Source organism: Drosophila sechellia, chromosome 2L, assembly GCF_004382195.2.
Source record: "Drosophila sechellia strain sech25 chromosome 2L, ASM438219v1, whole genome shotgun sequence".
Classification (NCBI taxonomy): Eukaryota; Metazoa; Arthropoda; class Insecta; order Diptera; family Drosophilidae; genus Drosophila; species Drosophila sechellia.
The window spans coordinates 13,618,785-13,640,436 of record NC_045949.1 but is presented as its reverse complement, the minus strand read 5'-3'; the positions used below and the strand labels follow the sequence as shown (position 1 = coordinate 13,640,436).

Sequence of the window (21,652 nt, the reverse complement as noted above, 5' to 3'; positions counted from 1 at the left end):
ATGGATTTCTTTTGTTTGTTTTCTTTCTAAATGAGAGGGAAGAGGCGATAATTTATTTTCGGCCTTCTGCTCGGGGGTTCCCCAACTAAAGCGTCATAGAGATAGGTGGTTGAATTGGAGGTCTTGGGTCGTTCACTCTCCAGCATCGCAGTCAAACATATTGTTCATTCCTCCCAGTGAGAATGTTGCAAGTTGGGGTCTAGGAAAAAATGGCATTTTTAATGTTCACTTTTCACAATGTTCGATCACGGCTGCAAAAATCCCAGCCACCATTAAGTGCATCAGCTTCAGCCACTTTGACGAGAGAGCAACTGCAACTGCAACCACTTGGCCCGGTGGCTCACTGGTACACTGGCACACTGGCTCACTAGCTCATTGGCTCAGTGGTTGGTTCGGTGGTATGTTATGTTTTTGGCACTTGGCAGCGGTTGCCACATTGCCACATCGTCGCCACATTTTCCCAGAGACGCGACATGACCCAATAACAGGGATTAGGCAGCTGCCTCGTCGTGTTGCTGGTGTGGTGTTGCCTCTTGCCGTTTTGCTGTTCGCCGTTTGCTGTCTCAACGCTTGCCATTCATTCGTTCAATCATTCAATCAAACACTCGGCCAGCCTGACGGTCTTTGGTCCAGTCAATCAGAGCCAACATTGTCGGCAATTAGTCCAATTTTTGTAGCAGCCACTGCAGCAGCCGTTTTTCAGCAGCATTGTGCTAAAATTAAATGTTGCGAAAATTCTATTCAACGTTTGAGGGGACATGGAACACATGTACCAATGAAAAATATGCGAAAAATCTTTAATTTTCGGAGACCACAAAGCGAGTACAATTATTCAACGGCCGCGGGGCGTATGAACGATGTCGTTTATGCGATCGCCACTAATGATCGGTTTTCGGGTTCTCGTCTCGTTGGCAAGCCATTCATTTTGGCCAATTGCTGAATGGGCCAGCTGAACTGAGCTATCGATTGCTATTTTCCCCATCGGGTTTCGGCCAATCGATGGCAATGGACATTTCTGCTTCTGTCTGTCGGTCCAGCGGACAATCAAAAGACTTAAGCCGCGAACTTCTTGCACAATGCCGGTTTCAAAGGAGAATTTGTGACTCGGGCAATGGCCAGATGGGAACTCAAGGAAAGCAACGGGGAAAATATATTATTTAACTGGCTTTTAAGTGTCCGCTAAACCGCTCAAATATATATATAGTACTCCGTACTCTAGTTTTCTATAAATGGTATGCTTATAGATTTCTCGTTTGAGCTTATAATTTAATTCAAGCTCAATTCTTCCAACTGATGTGAATGTCACTTGTTGAGGTCACACTGGGTTAGTACTGGCTCAGATCACTTTTGGTTTCGTTGGATGGCGTTTTCTAACCAGTAGCCTGCTAGCCATGCCCCTAAAGTGGTTCAATGTCCATGACTGACTGACTGATTGACTGGCGGACCCATGAATGCATTCAATCGTTTCGCGAAATGCTTTTCGGTCTGCCTGAAATTGTGCTGCGGCCTGTAATTTGCTGCTAATGTCGTTACTCTTAGGGCAAATATCACTTCTTATTGTTTCGCTTGACGAAGCGAAAATTACTTGCGAGTTACACATTTTTTTGTTTTTCGGCTTCCTTTTGTTTTAAGACCGACCTTGACTTTCATGCGCATGCTCATCAGGTGGAAACGGGTCGGGTTTTGTAATGGAGCAGTGGGGGAATCCGAAAGCAATATCAATTAATTTTAACATGCCGAGTTCATGACTTCCAAGCTCAATTTGTGCGAAAAAATATTTGGGTCATGAGGACTAATTTCTGTGAGTTTTCCCGGATAGAGTTAACAGCTACAACAAAATCATATTCAAAAATATTTAATAATTTTTTGACCAGTGTGATCGGTTTCTAAATGTTATTCTTAGCATCAGCGTTCCAGTTTCTAGCAGCAATTAAAACCTAAATGTCGAATTCTATTATCTTAAATTTACTTTGATGACAAATTGATTCCATTAGGCAATAGGTTCAATATTGACCCCACACCCACAGACCGAACTAATTCCCAACTTTTAGATTTATTTAAATGTTACCAAAATTTATGCGCATTTGTAATGTGCAGTTTTTCGTAAACAAAAAATGAACCGAAGCAAAAACTGGTTACTTGTCGGAAATCGTTTAGGCTTTTCACTTGATATGTCAAAATGCCAAAACTTTGCAAAGAAAACGTGGCCAGCCCGATCCGATGCCGTTGTCGAGCCATTGGCCTGGGCATTAGGCATACGCCCTGTTGGCCACGCCGCTCTCTTGGCCCGGCCAGCAAATCATTTAAGCGCCATGGGCGTGCGGTCTAAACAAACTAATGCGACCAAGACAGCGAATGGCCAACAGCTTCCTTCAAAAGATCGCAACTCAGATGGTTTAGTTTTATGTTATTTTATTTTTTTCGCATCCACTGTTTTTTTTCTCTTCTCGTTTAGAAACATTGCGGATGCAGTCGCTCCAACTCGGCAAGAAGTCGGTCCGGTTTTGTGTCTTGGCCATAAATAGAGTTCGAGTTGATGTCGACGTGGTTGGCGATTCAGTACGTTGCACAATGCACTTTCAGTTTCGGATTCCGATTCCGATTTCAACTCCAATTCCAATTCCGATCCGTTGGCGGCAGCATATTGCTCATTTTCGAGATACGACAAAATGCAGCGCTATGTAATTCCACTCCTAATTGTATCATTATTTATTGTTCTAGATCCGCTTTTCGGAACCTAATTAGCATTTAATTTGAGATCACTTTGCTTGTGCCTCGATTGTCGCTAGATCCGTGCGCATAAATCAATAATCTTGTGAACCCAATCGCCAGACAATCCAATCGAGGCAACCCAGACTCGTGGCAGCGAACTTGATCCAATTCCTACTCGAATTGCCATACAAGTTGTTATGTTCGCAGTAATGATTATTTTTATTTTTATCATTTTACATTATTTTGACTAAGCTCGCTCGCTGGCAAAAAGTTGTAAAAACGTTTGCAGTTCGGCATGGTAGTCAAAATAAAGCGGTTTAAAAACCAAATCGTTTGCGTTGGCAGCTCATAATTTTCAAGATGATGGAAGGTCGAAAAATTGGCAAGGAAAGCTTAAATGCTGAGGTCAAGCTTAATGTGTTGAGAAGAGTTTCTATTCTATGATATATGATAATGAAAGACTTGTAATCAACGTAATAATACCTTTTAAAAAATATTTAAAACCAAATAAAATTGTAGTTATATTTCTAAACTATTTGAAAATTATTAGTACTGGTATTATTAAGAAACAGCTAAAATATTTAAAAAATTATGTTAATATATTAGAGCTTAAAAATATTAAAAAAACAATGATATCTATTTATAATTACCAAATTCGTAACACTTCAGTTTCCGCCATTAGTCATATGCGAATAGGAATTTCCCAAAGCGTTTTTCCACTCGCATTTCAAGTCGCTTACCTGCAGCCCAACACGCTTACAATCGTGTGAATAACCGCATGCCATGCAGCGTGAATATGCGACGATTGCCAGCCACTTGCGGCCCAAATAAGCCTAATTATTATTTGGCTAATTTGGGGCCCCTTTGACACAGTATGAGTGCAAGGCGCTTGGCCAAAACTCTAGAAAACAGGCCACAACAGCGTGCATAAGGCAGTCAAAACAACCCCGAACATTAACACAGCGCAAAACAATTGGCCATAAATCAATAGGCGGCTACATGCATTGGGCTAACTGCAGTTATTGTTGTCGTTATAATCAATGAATAACGTCGCATCGGTTGACCACAATTTATGGCGACTTCGAACATGAGAATCCGCACAGCGTCCAAAAAGGCCAACTGAGATGGCAAAGTCGAAATGCAACTGCAGCAGCTTGCAAGCTGGGGGAGGTGGGGTCTTTCCCCCATCGGCTTTGATGTTGCAACCGCAACACGCCACGCCCCCTCTCTTTCTCTCTTTTACCACCCCCCAAAGTGGGAGTATCTGGTGGGTACGTCTGACAGAATTGTAACTCTCGTTGTTGTGGGCAAACAGCTGCACCGGTCGAGCTGACTTGGCGCTGTTCCATGTGGGCAAACATTGGGAACGACACATTTTCCGCAGAAAGTAAAAGTTGTTTAGACCCAAAGTTCAGACAAACTGCTCTTGGGATTGGGGAAATCCAATGTAATGGAGAAGACAACCCAGAATAGTGTTCTTTTTGTGGCCAAGGGCGTCGTTCAAAAGGCAAATCAGGTTTGGCCTTTTACGTATTTCGGTTAATCTTGATTGGATGCGTTATCTAATGGTCACATTTAAATATTTAACAGAACTATCTAGTCCTACGTTCTCTTTTTGATGACTACATAATTATATGCAGATTTTAGTTGATTTTAAACGGTTGCTAATTCAAGTGGCACAGCCTTTTCATTGTGGACTTTTATATTTTCAAATTTCGTGTTTGAATATTTATAATTTCGGGGATATTAAAACTTAAAATACGTTAAGGATTTTGTGGCATATAATGTTTGTAGAGCCTGAAATGGGCACACTTTATATTTCCAGCAAAATATCTAAAAAGATCTTTAGAATATGGAAAATAACTGAAAAAAAGCGGCAGATATATTTTTGATAGTTGCCTGACAGGTCAATAAGGAATAAAAAGCGGATTGCAGGCAAAAGTTAAACTAGCTTTTTTATTAGTTCAGCTCTAAAAGGCTGAGGTGTTGACAAAACACCATAGAGTTTGGAAAGCGGCTTTATATGGCGATAGATAGATGTTTGTTTTAGTTTGATTGCCTTTGTAGAATCGGATATAGACAATAGAAAATGCAAATATCTTTCCCGCCCGTCAGAGCAAGACAATGGGACTAGGATTAGTCAATCACGGTGCACGCATATCATTTTGGCTGCCAGTCGGCCGGTTGGTGCGGAGTCCAACATTCAACAGGTTTCATTTTGCGCATTAACAAATAATTATGCTGGCAATTGCCAAATCACGGGGACTCAGCCTGGCTGATATATAATCTGATTTTGTGCAAATGCACAAGCATCTAATGCCGCTACTGCAACGGCGACCCATAAAGGCCTTTCACTTTTGCGCCACAGTGCAGATCTCACGCATGGCACCCGATCCAGTCACTGTTCCAGTCACAGATCCATTTGCAATCCCCGTTGGTATTCCACTCCACAATCCCACACCCAGCGTTCCGATAATCGATTTCGAGTGCGAAACTTGAGATTCGCACCCCACGGTTATGCACCGCATCGGTTGCATCACTTTTCACCACCCCCAATCGCAGATGGTATCTATCTTTTCCGCCCGGTGACCATTGAACCATTGTCAACAACATCAAAGAAGCCGAGAAATTCCAGAGATGTAGCTTCCGTTTTCACCTGGTTGTTGCAGGAAGTGCAAAATGGTAACCTGAGTAAACCAAAGGTGGCAAGAAAACCAGAAAGCCTAATTATGACAGCAACAGAAATTGAGACATCACACTCAAATTACTATCTTGCAACAATGTATATTGATGCAAATCCAACTGGGCAAAAGTACAGTGAACTTTTATGAATGTTGCCTACTTTCAATTACAAAATCAAATTTTAATGGAATTAATTGCCAATTTTAAAAGATCTGAATCCGGTTAAAATGTAAATACTAAAATCCGGAAAACCCTCGGTTCGCCAAATGCACACAGAATTATAAAAAAATTAATTAAGTTATAAATCAGGTTACCGTTAAATCAAGTTCTACGAAATTATATCTGCTAAGTGAATTTCAGATTTATTAAACTCAAATGAAAGAAATTGCTTTGTTACACTTTGGTTTACTGGGCCACAAAATGATTCGAAATAAATTTTATATCGAAATTATACAATGATGAACATTCAGATAAAAACCAGATTAAAAACCCCTTTGAACAATTCCAGATTTATAGACCCTTTGTTTAAAATGCGAGCCGAACGTATAAATATGATATTAATAAGCAAGTTTTGTATTACTTAATGGAATCAAAACAAAATCTAGTCGAATTTCCATTAAGTAGTCTCAGAATTATTGATATTAGAAATCAGGTTCGACCAAAACGGCTGACTTCTGAAAGTTGACAAGCAAAACATAACGATTTTGATAGACATATGACCTTTCGGTGAAATCTATATTTTTGGGAACAACTTGCTAAGAAACCCGAAGACTCTTTATACAAATGAAAAAAAAAAATAATAAACAACAAAGGATTACTAGTACGTTCTGCGGGATTTTCCCAAAATAAATTTCAATTCAAGATTTGGTTAATTTATTTTATTTGCTTTTTATGTTCCCAAATTGATTTGATCAAATTTGCACCCATATTTTATAAGCCACTTTCAAGTCGGCGGCTAAAGTCACCAATACACAGAAAGAAAAGCCGCGATTGCGCGAGTATTGGTGGCATGCCAGTGTGTTGGTGAGTGCTTCCGCTTGCAACTTTCCGTGCCGCACTAATACACACAAGCATTACCAATACAAGCGCAGACCAAGTCGAACTCAGAGCTTTGAAGAGAGCAATTAGGCTGGTTTGTGGTGGGAAAAGCTTTTGGAAACCGCTGAGCGACTTGGTTTGGCGGCGTTTTCAGTTTCGTTTTGACACAAAAACTCTTTGGGGGTATAAAAGCGCGCCACTGACCACAGACAGCATCCAGTCAAAGGTTTGGAATCGCTAGTGATTCTACAATCCTTCCACAGTCTATTTCGCTGTTACTGAGTTGCTTGTAAGTGAAGCCAAATGCCAAGTTAATTTTTGTTTGTTTCTGAAATGCGTGTAGACTATGTGAAAATGAAATAAAGTTTAAGCTGTGATCTAAAAGTTATAAACTTATAAATGTGCCAGACGTGTGCTCTAAATAATATCCATTTTCCAAGGAACATTTTCCCAAAGAACAGATTGTCAAAACCAATTAAAGTGCTAATTTTATAAAAAAATTTCTATGCTGCACTTCGTATAAATAATCTTATTGTTTTCTTTGTTTATTTACAGCCCTGGCAAGTCCCATTAGACTCCACAATGAAAGTATTCGTAAGTACAACAGACATATAGTAATTAGACATATAGAAATAAATTAGAATTTAGTTTCATATGTAAATGGGTACTATCGTACAAGTATGTGAACTATCGCTGTTGGCAGCATATTTTAGTGTGAGAAATCTAGAAATCTTACAAAGAATTCCATACAGAACAATGCTGACATGAACTAATTGGAACAATAAAGCCTTTTGCATTGCAAATACAGCACATTGTTTACCTGGCCATCTTCAACTACAAACAACTTCCTGAAACAATTCAATCCGATAAATTTCCTTAATCAAAGGCGAAATGCTCGCAAACGACCAAATTCAACTTGAACGACATGGCTAATAAGCGTTTATTAACTGAACGATCATAGTTGGAGTGCCAGCCACGTCTATTACCAGGCCGTAATCAACTGGGTTCATGTGCTCAATTAAAGCCAACTCCAAATGCATTCGCTGTGTTGCCCACTGCGTATGCGTAACGTGACGCCAGTCGGTTAAGGCGTATTGCGGAAACTGGGCGTGGCAGTGGGCGATGTCTGCACTGCATCATTTATGCCAGGCACGCACGAATTTCACTTGACCATTTGAATCGCGAAAGAGGGCGATGAGACAACGGACGACACAATGCGAATCGGGCCACATATCGCCTTCGCTTTCTATTGCGATTAGGTAATCGATCAAACTAGGCAATGGGTGATAAAAGTCAACCTTTTCGTTAGGCAATATATGTAGGTTGCATATTTTGAATTGTTTTATCATAGGGGGGCTTAAAATGTTTATAGAATTGGCTATACGAATTTCATGATAGATGAGTTTGCACAGTTGAGAATTCTTAGATAGTATTACAAAATTACCAGAATACATTTAAGATATATCTGCAAAGAATCAAGATAAATATAGATAGAATCAGATTATGTTAAAAAAAAAAAAATTATGTAAAATCTCTAAAATACATAGTTTAAGCCCGATCATAACCAAACGAACCAACCCAATTCATTGCAGATCTGCTTAGCCGCTCTGCTGGTGGCCTCTGCCTGCGCCAGCAAAACCGAGGGTGAGAAGGTGCCGCTGGAGAAGAAGCTGGACAAGCGCGGCCTGCTCGATCTGGGCTACGGCTACGGTCATGCTGGTCTGGACACCGGCTACCTGGGACATGGCTCCATCTCCGGCCACGGAAGCTACGGACATGGCTACGGACTGACCGGACACTCCGCACCCGCTGCCATCGCTGTGGGCCACAGTGGTCCCGCGATCGCCGTTGGACACACTGCTCCCGCCGTCGCTGTCCACCACGCCCCCGCCCCCTATGTGATCAGCAAGCAGGCCGATGTGCACAAGACCATCACCATCACCAAGGGAATCCCAGTGCCCGTGCATGTGGACCGCCCCTATCCCGTCGTCCATGAGAAGCGCGTGCCCGTCGAGGTTAAGGTGCCCGTGCCCCAGCCCTACGAAGTCATCCGCAAGGTGCCCGTGACCGTTAAGGAGTACGTCAAGGTGCCCGTGCCAGTGCCCCAGCCCTACGAGGTGATCCGTCACGAGAAGGTGCCCGTCCATGTGCCCGTCGACCGCCCAGTGCCCGTTGAGGTGCCCAGGCCCTACCCCGTGCCAGTGGCCAAGCCCTACCCCGTCTACGTGGAGAAGGCCGTCAATGTCCAGGTGCCCGTGCATGTGGACCGTCCCTACCCCGTCTACGTGAAGGTGCCCGTGGTGTCCCACTCCGTGGTCAAGCACGCACCCACCGTCGCCGTCAGCAGCTACCCCGTTAGCGCCATTGGCCACGATGCCACCGTCTACTCCGACCACCATGGTTACCACAAGTAAGCGGACGGAATGGACCGGAAGTAGGCGATTCCATTGGAGCGAGCGGACTTAATGGAAATGAGCCGAAGGATATCTAGCAACATTTTCAATTATCTTCCCCACTCTCTCCACCTGTCAGCCTTCCTTTCCAAAACCGAGCGAAAAAGCAAACTCTTAAAATAACCCCTGGAAGTCCAACTTCCGCCCTGCCACTCTCTGTAGCTGATAAGAACCCCCAAGATGAAACAAGCAATGCCTTTTGTAAATTATTTCCAATCCAGCCATCCAATGGAAGCCATTGTGCTGGGCCACGAACTCCAGGTTTAGGATAAATACCAGCTAACTGTTTGTAAATTTCGCCATTTATGGACAGTTTAGCTGGCCACGTTTATCAGTGAAAGGTTTCGGCGCACAATGAATTGAATGGATAATAAGAACAGAAATATCTATGTGAAAATCTATTAAGGACAAATAAAATAAAATGTATAAAATAAATTTCACTGTCTTTGTCACTGGTTAGCTGCTGGAAATAGTTTGTCATAGGGTTCTTTGTAATTGTATATCTTGTAAATATATTTTGTAAATAAAGAGTATGTCGTTATTAAATAGCTATTGTTTTTGATTGGGGTGGCTACTCAAAATAATATTTATAAAATGTATTTGAACGAGACTTTTTGAGGAGCAATTTCTGGAATATGCGAATATTTATTTAGAGCACTTCAATAATAGTTATTAAATATACGAAATGTTTCATAAGCTTTATGTTTCGATCACTTTAAGAAAAGTTGTATGAAGCCCCTTAAACTTGCAAGGTAACAAGCAGGATACCAGTAATTATTTCAAGCCAAGAGATACGAATTATGCACGCCTGTAATTAAGTACAGCTTAAGTTGTAATAAATCAATAATACTCAGTCACAATAAAAACAGATGTCTTGACGCCTTCCTGGTCCTTAAACCCGAAAATCCTCTCACCATGCCAGTCAGTCAGCTGAGGTGACATGACCCAAATTGGCAATGCATTTGCGTTCAGACGGAAGAAGATTTCCAGTTGTGGATCCCACCAGCAGACAAGCTCATAGGCCCATTGATTACCGACCAGGTGATGTTAAAAACCAAGATCATCTCCAATCAGATTGAGACAAGACACGCACAAGGTCGACCGGAGCAGTTGGCAGCCAAAGATGACGTGCACTTCTCCACTGCCATCCATTTCCAAGTCAACGTCAGTTGAGTTCATTTAAAAGTCGCTCATAAATTTTCGAGTAACATTTAACCAGATGCGTAAAAAAGAGGAGTAGTCACTTGGTATTTAATGCTGGTTTTCAACTTTTTACGACAAGTGAACGAACTGTGCCGGGTTTTTCCTCATCAAATACCAAAATATCAACTTTCAAACTGCAAAAATGCTTCTGAGCATGTTTGTTTTTTGATGGATGGAATCAATTAAGTTTAGGGCTATTTAGCATTTGTTTACTTCAACGACAAACAAAAATAAAATAAAAATCCGGTTCGGTCCATCTTACTTATTACCCAAACGAGGGCAATTAAAACAGTTCTTCTAAGCTCGCTTACCATATATTAAAGATCAGCCCGTGTATTTTTTGGGATGAACAGTATTTCTTTTTTATCCATTGGCTTAATGCTCGGGGCCAAAGCCCTCTGGGCGGGTTTGGACTCTGATTTGATCCCAAGGACGTTGATCATGGCAAAGACGGAACTGAAACAACTTTCTAATAAAAAGTCACCCGTTCTTGTTAATTTCTGACTTAATTTCCATCAACTTCCATTTAGAAACAAAAGAGAGCCGATCTTTGTGTCCGTATAGAATCGCTATTAGAATCAGATTTAGAACCAGTTCCAGGCCAAAGAATTCATTTGAAGGTCGGCGGCTTTGCGGACAGCATGTGCACACATCCATTGGGGGCGTGGCAGGGGCACACCGCACTTACATGCACTCGTAATTCTGTATTTTCAACCATAATTTGTTACGAATTATATTCTCGACTTTGCCACACGTAGGTGTTGTGTGCAAATACCCATATTCCCATTCATACAATCACGTATGTACACATATTGCATTAGTTTCGTTCTTGACTTGGTTATTGTTTCGGGTTATGCAACGATTATAAAGCGGATCTCTCTATCAAGCTTAATTGTCGCCGAGCTGAGGGTCTAATTACAACGAATTACTTTGCACAAGAATGTTTCACGTTGATCAATACCACTACCTCCAGATAGCAATTAAATACAAATATATTTTAATGGTTAATAATTACATAGGAGGCACACAACCTTATATAGAGGACTTGGTCAGAAGTCGCCGAGAAATAAAAAATAATATTTAAATTATTATAAATAGAATTCGTATACCAAAAATACAAAATCGTTAAAATGCCAGAGAAATGCCTTAAGTTTATCATCGCTGGAGGGAAAGTAGTACATATATCAACTTAATTTTGTTTTATCGAATTTATTGGCATAATATGAATAATATGAAGCGTTTATGGTTTTTCCATGAATATGCATAGTCTATATCCGCAATATCGACGATGCTCATAACTGGAGCACTGCCAATTAATAAATCATCGGTTCGGTTTCCGCCCATAATCGAAAAAGAGATCCCACACACGCCGTAAAAATTGGATCCCAGACATGTGAAGGAATTGCCTGAATTGCAACATTTACGCAATGATAACCATTCCTGCCGAGAGACAAGACAACAAATTGCGCCAACCGACGGCGGCCAATTAAACCCATATTTCTTGCACCGATCGGCGGGGAGATCGGTGGAAATGATTTGATGATGGGGGAGGTACGCATATTTGTTGAGACTTAATTAATTGCCACAAAATGATGGAGACACAAGCGCAACGTCGGCCGACAAAAGATGGCAAACTGAAAACGAATTTTTCGCAATTCTCGGCGTTCGGCTGAGTCTGAGAAAAGGCCACCTAAAGACGTTCCACATATTGCCAAATGTGAAACTTGTGCTCTAATGAGCGACTATCCAGTCGGCGGCGACGTTTTGAAGGTCACCGCCAACTTGTCCATCGCCAAAATCCAAGTCGAATGCGTCTGCAACGTCAAACAGTTGTCGGCCGATTGCGAAATGAATTGGTTTAGTTAAAGTATGTGATGTTTTTTCCTTTGGCCAAAATGCATGTCTGCTCGCCAGCAGCTTGCACAGAAATCACGACAAAAAAAACCTGCACCAGTTTCTCGAACACAAAACTCAAAACCCAAAACCGAAACCAAAAACCGAAACTCAAATTGCGAACGTAATCGAAGTCGCCGGTGCGCAAGTCAAGTGAAGCGAACGTCTTTGGCAATCTGGAAATCTCAGTGTCTCCCAACCAATCCGAGCCCCCTGCAAAGACCCTCCCACAAGATCTCCCCCCACATCGTATGTGCCTTCTGTTTTTGCCTGCCCTGCAATTGTGCTTGCCGCTTCATTTGGCTAGCCAGTCGGCAAATAAAATACTTGTTATAGCCCCAATGCAATTGACATGGTGCATGATCGCATTTCAGCTAAATGCTAAGACTGTTGACCCCACGGCGATGACGATGGAAAACTATAAAGACCAGGCAATAAAAGAAGATCTAAATTTAAGTTTTGGGGTTTAATTAAAGATCTATGTATATGCCATTTCAATTTAAAGCAACTTAAATTAACATTAATATTACTGGAAAACATCTAAAACTACCCCAAAAATATATTTATAACTAAATTGCCTTATTGGGCTTCCTACGATGTTGCTCACTCCATCTATGGCGCACTCCAGATCATATCTTGACATCGACTTATGACTCGACCTCCTTGACTTCTGGTTAACCACCTGTCCGTACTCATCTCCGCCCCATCTGATGGTGCATTCAAATTGCAAACAATTAAGCGCATAAATGCTACCGCATCGCATTCAATAGTATTATGCAATCCCTCTTTTGAATTATTGCCGTAAATTGTGGTCTGGTCTGGCCTAGTCTCGACCACGGGTGTGTTTCTCTCGCACGAAAGCTGCGCCGCGCGGATCCTTTCACCTGCGTCCAGCGAACGAAACAAAAGACTCAGGCAACGAACTCGAATTCACAACGATTTATTTCTAGCTTCAGTGGGACGTTTCCGTATTGAAAGTGTTTCACTGGGACTATGGACACTCCTTCAAGTTCTTTATCTCAGCCGCGAACTACGTCAAGCGGGCCAACAACAAATGCCAGCCAACGCCTTTTGGAGTGGACCGAGCACCAACCAAGTAGTCCCAAATTGAATAGGAAAATCTCTTGGAAAACATCTTTCCCAAAAACCCAAAAGAAATCAAACTGCACCAGCGGCAGATTCCCAAATCTGGCTGGGGCACTAGACAACGGCAGGAGTCCAGCCAACTAACATGCTGCGACTCGCTGCCGCAGCTACAGCTGCTCGAAAAAGAGATACTTTGGAGAAGTTGCATAATTTTTGTTTTTGCATTTAGGTGCTGTTGCTGTTGTGGCGGCTTTTGGAGTCACCCAGTTAGTGTGTCACTGTGGCATTTGCAGCAAACTGGCTTCGTTTTCTGTCCATTCATTGTCTTCTGTGGGATGGCTGCTGTTGATATTGGTAATTTTTTATTTCACAAAGTCGCGTCGAGTCATGACATGTTGTTGCAGTCAAATCATTTGCCTAATTTTTCATTGATCCAAATGGGCGTGGCATTCCATGTAGTTGGCTAAATGTCAATCGAGTCTGGGTTAGTTAAGCAAATCAAGTTAATATGCAGTTTTTGCAAATCACTCAATTAAACAAAATTAATGGACATTTGTTATTTGATATACAAATTGTAAGTGTAAATGAAGTACCTATTCGGTGTAAGCACACTAAGCCTAACCTCTTTTATGAAACCAACTATAACCATTTCTATTAGCTTTTTAGGATGATTAATCTGCCGACATATTTCATTTGCATTTCTCGGTGCTGACAATTATGTGCCTGGGAATTTTATATGCTTGCTACATAAAACAAAAAATTTTCATCACCTCACACGGTGTTACAAACACTCTCACACTTTGCTATATTGCTTAAAATGCAGCAACAAAAGTCGAGCAAACGACATAATTCCCAGGCCAGGCAAACTATTGTTATTCGTTACGTTTTTATTCGAAGTTCTGTTGTTTTTTTTTTTTTGATTGTTGGTAAACTTTTTTGCACTAATTGCTGCAGAGTTTTCGTACAAACGAACAATGGCCACAGTTCAAAATGATTTATTTATTTTTATTGCCAAACACGAGCCAGCCGCAAACATGAAAACAAGAATGTCAATGAAGCGGCATGCAAACAGAACTCTTAAAACATCTGGTAACCATTCTCAGGATCTTAGATAAATAAATTCGGGCTTCTCCCATTGACTTAAATGGTAAATTCAGCACATAACTAGAAAGATCACTTAAAAATTTAAATAAATTCTGAACATTTTAAAAATTTTGTACCAGTATTTCCTATCTAGATTCCTAATTATCTTATATAGGCACTCACGACGCAGCTCAGCTAATATCTTTATTATTTGCATTATTGTTAACGACTTTTGGGCCGTCAAACTGGCTGCTATAGGTGTTTGCGTGGGCGTTTCGGAGGGCGTACCAGCCAGTTCCTCACTGGAGTCAGCCGCCAAGATCGGTGGATGGGGGCCTTCCCCTCGGGTTCTGTTTGGCGGCTTTGGAGTCTGGTTCCGTGTGCACTTGGAGTTCGACGGCGGTCGAAGGCGGTGCTGCGGTGGTCTGATAATTCAAGGTTCGAAGCGGGGCCGGGCCCCTAACCGCATTTGGCCAATTACATGGAAAATGTCAAATCAAAAGATTCGCTTTTTTTTTTGGTCATTTCCTTCGCCAGCTATTGTTGTAGGCCGAACTGGAGTTTTCCCAAAAAATATTACAGCACGAGAGATTTAAGTGCGAACCACTGCCAGTCAAAGGTCATTATTTTTGTTCATTTTGTGGGTGTTGAGGTCAAAACGGTGGCAAGACAGTGGCGAAAAATTGTGTCCATCAACGAGCGAATCAAAAATTTATTTTCGGGGTCTCTTATGACCTTTTTGCGGGCAATTATCAAGCGAAGGAAAAAGAGGCAACAAAAATTGCTCCATGTAAACAATTTTTGTTTTTTATTTCTAGACAATTTTCTTTGCTAACCAAACGTGCAGACCAGAGATAAACAAAAACGAAACAAAATTAAATGTCGAAGGTTTTGCACGATTGTCTTCGACCCGCAGTTGCTACAAGTTTCTGTTTTTCTGGCCATTTCAATTGACAAATGTTATTTGCCCGGGCTCAAAACCCAAGCCGATCTAGACAAAACCTCAAGCTGAAATCCAAAAGACCTTAGCTCCGGCACGAAAACGTTTATGGCCATCCAAAGAAAATCTTTTGCCACTTCGTTCGCATTCCGAATTCAATTTCCAAAATTTGGGTCAAATTATGTCGCTCGGCGGCGTCTCTTTAATTATGATAAATTTCTGCCTGATCTACCACCGAAAAAAGACCCTGAATGCAAGTACTAAAACTTGAAGAAAAAATTGTGCTCAATTAAATAAAGCACTTACTATTCGGTGTTTGCTGGCATTACCTTCGCAGTTTCCTTTCGGAACTTGTGATTATGATAAATTAACCGGGTTAAAATCTACTGATGAGCAGGGAAAAGAAGAAGTGGATGATAATGAGTTTTGATTGGTATCAGCTTCCTTGTGCTAATCAACTGATTGTCAACATATTTAGCTTGTATATCCAACACGTTTGTATTTCGATCAAGTTATAAGTTTCAGAGACTTGCACTTTAGACATTTTAGAAATCAAATCGAACGCCATTAGGTCGCAATTAGTTGGCAACAGCACAAAAAGTGGTTCCACAATTTTGATTGGCCACAAAATCGTTGCAAATTTAATCATTTTGGGGCATTTTTGCACGGCTCAGACATCGAAACATGTTCGGCATTCGATTGACAAATGTGTGGCATCTCAAAACTGGAGCAATCGAATCGAGAGAATGCTTGAGGACTTGGCGACTTGGAAAAGGTGCCAAAATCAAATGGCAACAAATGGCAAATGACAAATGTTAAGCAGCACCCAATAAATCGAACGAGTTTGAATGAAATTCATAAGTGCTTCTGCCCTATAATTAATGACACTCTTTTGTGTTCGGACTGTTAATTACCATCTATATATAATGTTTTATTATATAGCAAACTTCTTGTTTCGGGTTTTTTCTGTCTTTTATTGCTGAACGCCGTATAAAGCTTAACTAAATTGAATAAGTTGAATTTGTTGTATGTGGTATATTTTATGACCCTCTAACACGAAAGGTGTTTTTTGTGTCTAAGATTTAAATCATTTTTAATGGCACAATCGGCTAGAAGAGAAGAACACTTCTGGGCATTATCGCCGACTAAGAGATTATAAACAAATGTGCTCTAAAGATGCTTAATTCGTTTGGTTATATAATCTTTATTTTCAACAAAAAAAATCCCCGAAAATTCCATAAATTGTGGTCCAACCCAACTCCTCTAGAAGAGAACAGAATTATACACAAGAAACAGTGGAAGATTTCGGATACTGGTTGTGAATACCCTGCAAAATGAAGTATTAAATATTCAAACACATAATAACTTTTTTCATGAAAAAACAAATATAATCAATTAAATCAGTAGTGTTTATTATTCATCGTTACAAGATTTAAATATTATAATCCAGTCTTGTTTCCATTCTTGTTTAAGAGCATCCAAACTTTAAAGTGTTTACCTCATCTGTGATAATTTCTTTTTGCTTGCGAGCTGAGCTTTGACGTCAGTTTAGCATTAATTAATTATATTAGTTAAAGTGGCGGCTGGTGAACGCGAAATGTCAAACAACAAATTTACTAATAAAAGAACCTCCTCTTTCGATAGACGCGGATAAAATCATATGCAAATGAAATGTAGAATTGTGTATTGAAAACTGAATATAGCATTACCTTGCATATCTAAACGGAAATTGAATATTCAATTATTCATAATTAATTTCTCAGTGTTATCATATGGTTCTTGTGAAAAACTGCTACTTTCTAATTTATTTTGTGCCTTCCATATTGATTTTTGGCTCGATTTTAGTTTTATTAGTGGGCGCACATTTTTGGAATAAACCTGGGTAATTAAAGAAATAATCCAACATTTTTAAGAAGGTATTAAAAGAGAATGGATAAATCTTTAATAAAGAAGTAATCATAAAAATAAAAAATACTAGTATCTGTTGCTGGTGCCTTTGAAAGGATATTTTTATTATTACAGCAATATACAATGGGTAATGTTAAAACCAAAATACCCGTTCACTCCATATGTGCTCGGTATTTAAACCAAAAACAGCTTCTCAATCTAAGATATTCGATCTATCTCTGTCCATTTATTCAAATGTTCACGAATCAACAACAAAATGAAAGTGATCTAGAAAATTCATCAAATCCGAGCGATGAATAGGAAACCACAATGACCAAAAGCGCGATGCATAAACTTGAACTTGAGCTCGGTGGCCTGGGCTCTTTTGTGGCCGTTCATTTCGTGTTTTTTTTGCTTGCATATTTTATTCGAAGCGCTTAAGTCATCCGCACGGCTGCATTGCTATGATTCTGCGCTGGATACTATAGCCTCACATTAGTAAAAAAAAAAAAGAAAAAAACTGGAAAACGAAAACTGGCCACAAAAGAAGCGCCACGCCGGGCAAGGCCTAGCATTTATGTAGTTCAACTTTGACTCAGTCTTTGCCACCAATTGTGATGCTGATGATCGTGGTGTTGATCATGGCGATGATGTCTGGCGACCTTCGCCTTCAACTGCACATTACAAAGCCTAATACGCTCGGTGTTGCCATTATGTCCGCGGCGTTATGTCCACAATTAAATTAATGCACATAAAACCAACATGATTTTGGTGTCCGTATCTGTTCTCCTTTGTGCGCGTTTTGCGGTCCACTCATTGTTCACACGTTCCATTTACATGGCCATTGGCGAGTATTTCCTCTGCAGCATTAAAATGTCAAATTACCCACACTGCCACAGCATTCAATCAATGCACCCATATCAAGGCTTAAAACGAAGCTCAGCCTGGCCAAAAAGCAGAAAAAAAGCGAAGCAAACAAGAATACGGAGCCAAACACAAATCCGAGATCAAAAGTTCAGTCACGAAGCCACACAGAATCAAGCAGACTATGCGGCGCATGTTTCTTCTGCAGCCAAGCAATTTACATTCAATATGCAACTGCAACTGCAACTGGATTTGCAACCTGAAATTTTCGGAAATGTGTGGCTAATGTGAATTTAACTTATGGCTGTGGAACACTTTGCCCGTTGTGTCTAATTTGATTATGTGACTGAAGTGCTCGCGGTCAGTTATTTATTAATGGCTCAAGGCTTTGGGGCTCGCTAAAATAAGTCGAATGCAAAAATTTCACAATACTAAGGACTAGTAAAAACTATTTTTAGAAAAATGATTTTTGTTTTTATTTTTAATGTATTTTCTTGAATGATTATGTAGGTTTTGATACCAGCCAAATATTACTTATTTATTTATGGTCCATAAATTTTAAGCTCTCTATATTCATTTATAACTTCGTTATTATTTAATTATTTATGTCAATAATTATTATGTTAATATGTAATGTTCTTTTCGAATGTGTTGATATCAAAGGAATTATGTAAAATGGTAAATGGTAGTATTCATTATTGTAATTTTACCTGGGAAACATTAACACTTTTCTTGTATTTATGCAAGATTTTTACAGAGAATATATTAAAAAGATATATTTGTGCAATTGGAAAATGGTAATATAATAATGGATATATATAACAATACTTGTGAAACTAACTGTGCAATAGGACGTCGAAGGAAGGGCTCCGATCTTAAATTACATAAATTTTCTAATGACTTTTAACGCTTTTTACCAAAGATTTAACAAAACAAAATCACTTTTCGAATATTCTAGAAACAAATTCTGAGCCAAATTGTAAGCTAAAGTCGTTGATTAAGATCCATACCTATAACTTGCTTAAAAATAAATTATTTTGTTTGAACTGTTAAATTAAGAGCGATTCTCCGAAAGAATTGATTGGATTTCGTTGGTAGATTAAGACAAAATTAACCATTTTCTATGTTTGTTATGTTGGCTATTGGCAAGAAACGATTCTTTCTACTAAACTGTGCCCCCAGGTACTTGGTGTCTGAATACTTTCAGTGGTTCCCAAAGATCGCTACAGTTGGAGCTCGAGTGTTCACAGATACGCACTCATACAGGCGCAGATCACACGGACGACATGGACACTGTCCGTGTGAGGCACCCTCTTTCGAAAAAGCTCGCTTGCTGACGCATTTCCTTTGAGCCATGGCTCACACGGACAGTTGGCCAAGAGAGAGAGCGAGCTTTTTCAACACGGCTGCTGCGATCTCGATTCACGGCGACTGCGCAGCCGCGGCTGAAGACAATCCCGCCACAGCATCTGCCATATAAAAGCTCGCTGCGTCTGTGCGAAATTATTCAGTTAACTGTTGCGGGTTGGTTGAGACATACAAGCCCATCTTGATCGCAAAGTATTGAGGAGCTAACCTAGTGCAAAATGAAATCCATGGTATGTTCGGTCTGAGCTCAGTGTGTTCTCCTTCGAAGTGTTGCCTAGAATAATTGTGCTTCAAGAACTCGGATTCAGTTAAAGTGACTAGCAAAATAAAATATATATTTTTGGAACAATGTAGATATATCAGTGTTGCAATTAAAATATTTGTAAAAGCAAGATATTGCACAACTTCATCAGCTCTTTCAAATGCAAGGATAGAACGGATATTCTATGTTACTTTTTTGTGGCAAATAAATAAATAAATAAGAACATTGTTTTAAGAATAGATTTTTAGAGAGAAGAAAAGTTAAAATATTTAATTTTACCATTAGCAGTTCTAAATTTATAACTTATTGAAAGAAATTACATTTCATAATAACTAAAATGGAAACAGAATTTCAACCCAAAAAGGATAGGAAGTTTGAGAATATGTTTTTAGCATTTAAAAAATAAAACAAAAATGTAGATTCATATTAAAAAGCTTTGAACGCGAAATTAAAAAGAGTTGAATTTGCCTTCTTCCAAATTGCATTTTACTCGAAAAATTGCGAAAATAGCAAGCCACATTAAGTATACGCCGCATGCCCAATATGTTAGGGGGCCTAGGCCACGATTGAACTTGGCTGGTTGCCCAGCCAACTTTCCACCCAACATTGCATAATTGTCATATTCCAAATTATGGAGTAACCGAGCGGAGGCGGAGCCGGAAGCGGCTGCAGTTGCATAACCACCCGACCAAGCCAATTGGGTTTCGATCGAATTTAACCCACTTGTCATTGCAGCTCATTTTCGGCCTTGTGGCGATGTGCGTGCTGGTGGCCAACGCCAGTGAGGAGGCACCCAAGAAGGCCGTCGAGACCGCCGAGCCCGCCGAGAAGAAGCAGGAGAAGCGCGGCATTGGCCACGGTCTTGGCTACGGATACGGACCATCGGCGGGAGGCGCCATTCTGGGATCCGGCATCGGTGTTGGAGTTCCAGTGGCTCCCGCTGTCGCTGAGCTGCCCACCCAGGTGCACACCAACACCGTGGTGAGGACCGTGCAGGTGCCCTACCAGGTGGAGCGTCACGTTCCCTACCCCGTCGAGAAGACCGTCACTTATCCCGTTAAGGTGCCCGTGCCCCAGCCCTACCCCGTGGAGAAGATCGTCCATGTGCCCGTCAAGGAGATCGTGAAGGTGCCCGTCGAGGTGCCCCAGCCCTACCCCGTCGAGAAGGTCATCCGTGTGCCCGTGAAGATCCCTGTTGATCGTCCCTACACCGTCCATGTCGACAAGCCATACCCCGTGCCCGTGGAGAAGCCAGTGCCATACACCGTCGAGAAGCGTGTGATCCACAAGGTGCCCGTCCATGTGGAGCGTCCAGTGCCCTACAAGGTGGCCGTGCCCGTGCCTGTCCACGTTGAGAGCCACGTCAAGCCCGCCGTGGCTGTCACCCACACCGTTGCCGCTGCTCCTGCCATCATCAGCCACGGCTACTCCGGACACGGAATCTCCGGATACGGAATCTCCGGACACGGAATCTCCGGACACGGAATCTCCTCCTACGGCAGCTCCTCCTACGGCGGCTCCGCCCACGGTGGCTACCTCCACAAAAAGTAGATGAAATCGCAATGCTGTCGAGGGCCAAGCGAGAAGTGAAGTCGGGTGAAGCCGAGCGAACCAACAAGTCGAAAGTATGCAACAGACATTAAGAATCAAGCACCCCACCCTCTTTTCCCACGCCCAGCAACCGCCAACGTACGACTTACAAATTTAGTTTTAGTTTGTGATACCAACCGAAATTCTGGAAGGATCGGAACCAGGAGAAAATCACACAACTGACGCAAACCATTCTAGAAAACTTGCCAAAACCCATCCGGGGCGTTTGAAAAGTGCCTGTCTCCTGGCATCCAAATCCATCGAGTGTACAGTTCTTTTGTAGACAATCACAGAGAAATAACTGCTGACGAGTTGCTCCTTCGACTTTTTCACGTAAATTTCTTTTCTATGAAATATTTGTACATATTTAAATAATGTAAATAAAACGAAAATTAAAAAAAAAACCTAAGTATTGTATTTTTACTGAAGAAATACTGGACTTTCCCTTAAAAAAAATGGTAGAAGAGACTGAATTTAATAGGATATTAATAAAGTATATAGGGTGTTTTCACTTAATAAACCTTTTGTTTAAGCTGAATTGCTGCATTGCTATTTTGGAATAACTACATTTTTTTATAAAGAACTTATAGT

At 40.8% G+C, this 21,652-nt stretch overlaps 3 protein-coding genes across 3 annotated transcripts in view; 2 read left to right on the top strand and 1 right to left on the bottom strand.

Moving 5' to 3' along the window:
* Positions 1-21,652, bottom strand: part of LOC6611222 (angiotensin-converting enzyme) — a 41,069-nt gene that overhangs the window by 1,667 nt on the left and 17,750 nt on the right. The window lies entirely within an intron of this gene.
* On the top strand, positions 6,621-9,320 carry LOC6611225 (zinc finger protein 512B). Its single transcript, XM_002035745.2, has 3 exons — positions 6,621-6,721; positions 6,988-7,026; positions 8,025-9,320. The coding sequence occupies exons 2-3, from the start codon at positions 7,015-7,017 to the stop codon at positions 8,844-8,846; spliced, it is 834 nt and encodes a 277-aa protein (XP_002035781.1). The 5' UTR covers positions 6,621-6,721; positions 6,988-7,014; the 3' UTR covers positions 8,847-9,320.
* On the top strand, positions 19,342-21,465 carry LOC6611224 (non-classical arabinogalactan protein 31). The gene is made up of 2 exons (XM_032727853.1): positions 19,342-19,439; positions 20,207-21,465. The coding sequence occupies exons 1-2, from the start codon at positions 19,428-19,430 to the stop codon at positions 21,020-21,022; spliced, it is 828 nt and encodes a 275-aa protein (XP_032583744.1). The 5' UTR covers positions 19,342-19,427; the 3' UTR covers positions 21,023-21,465.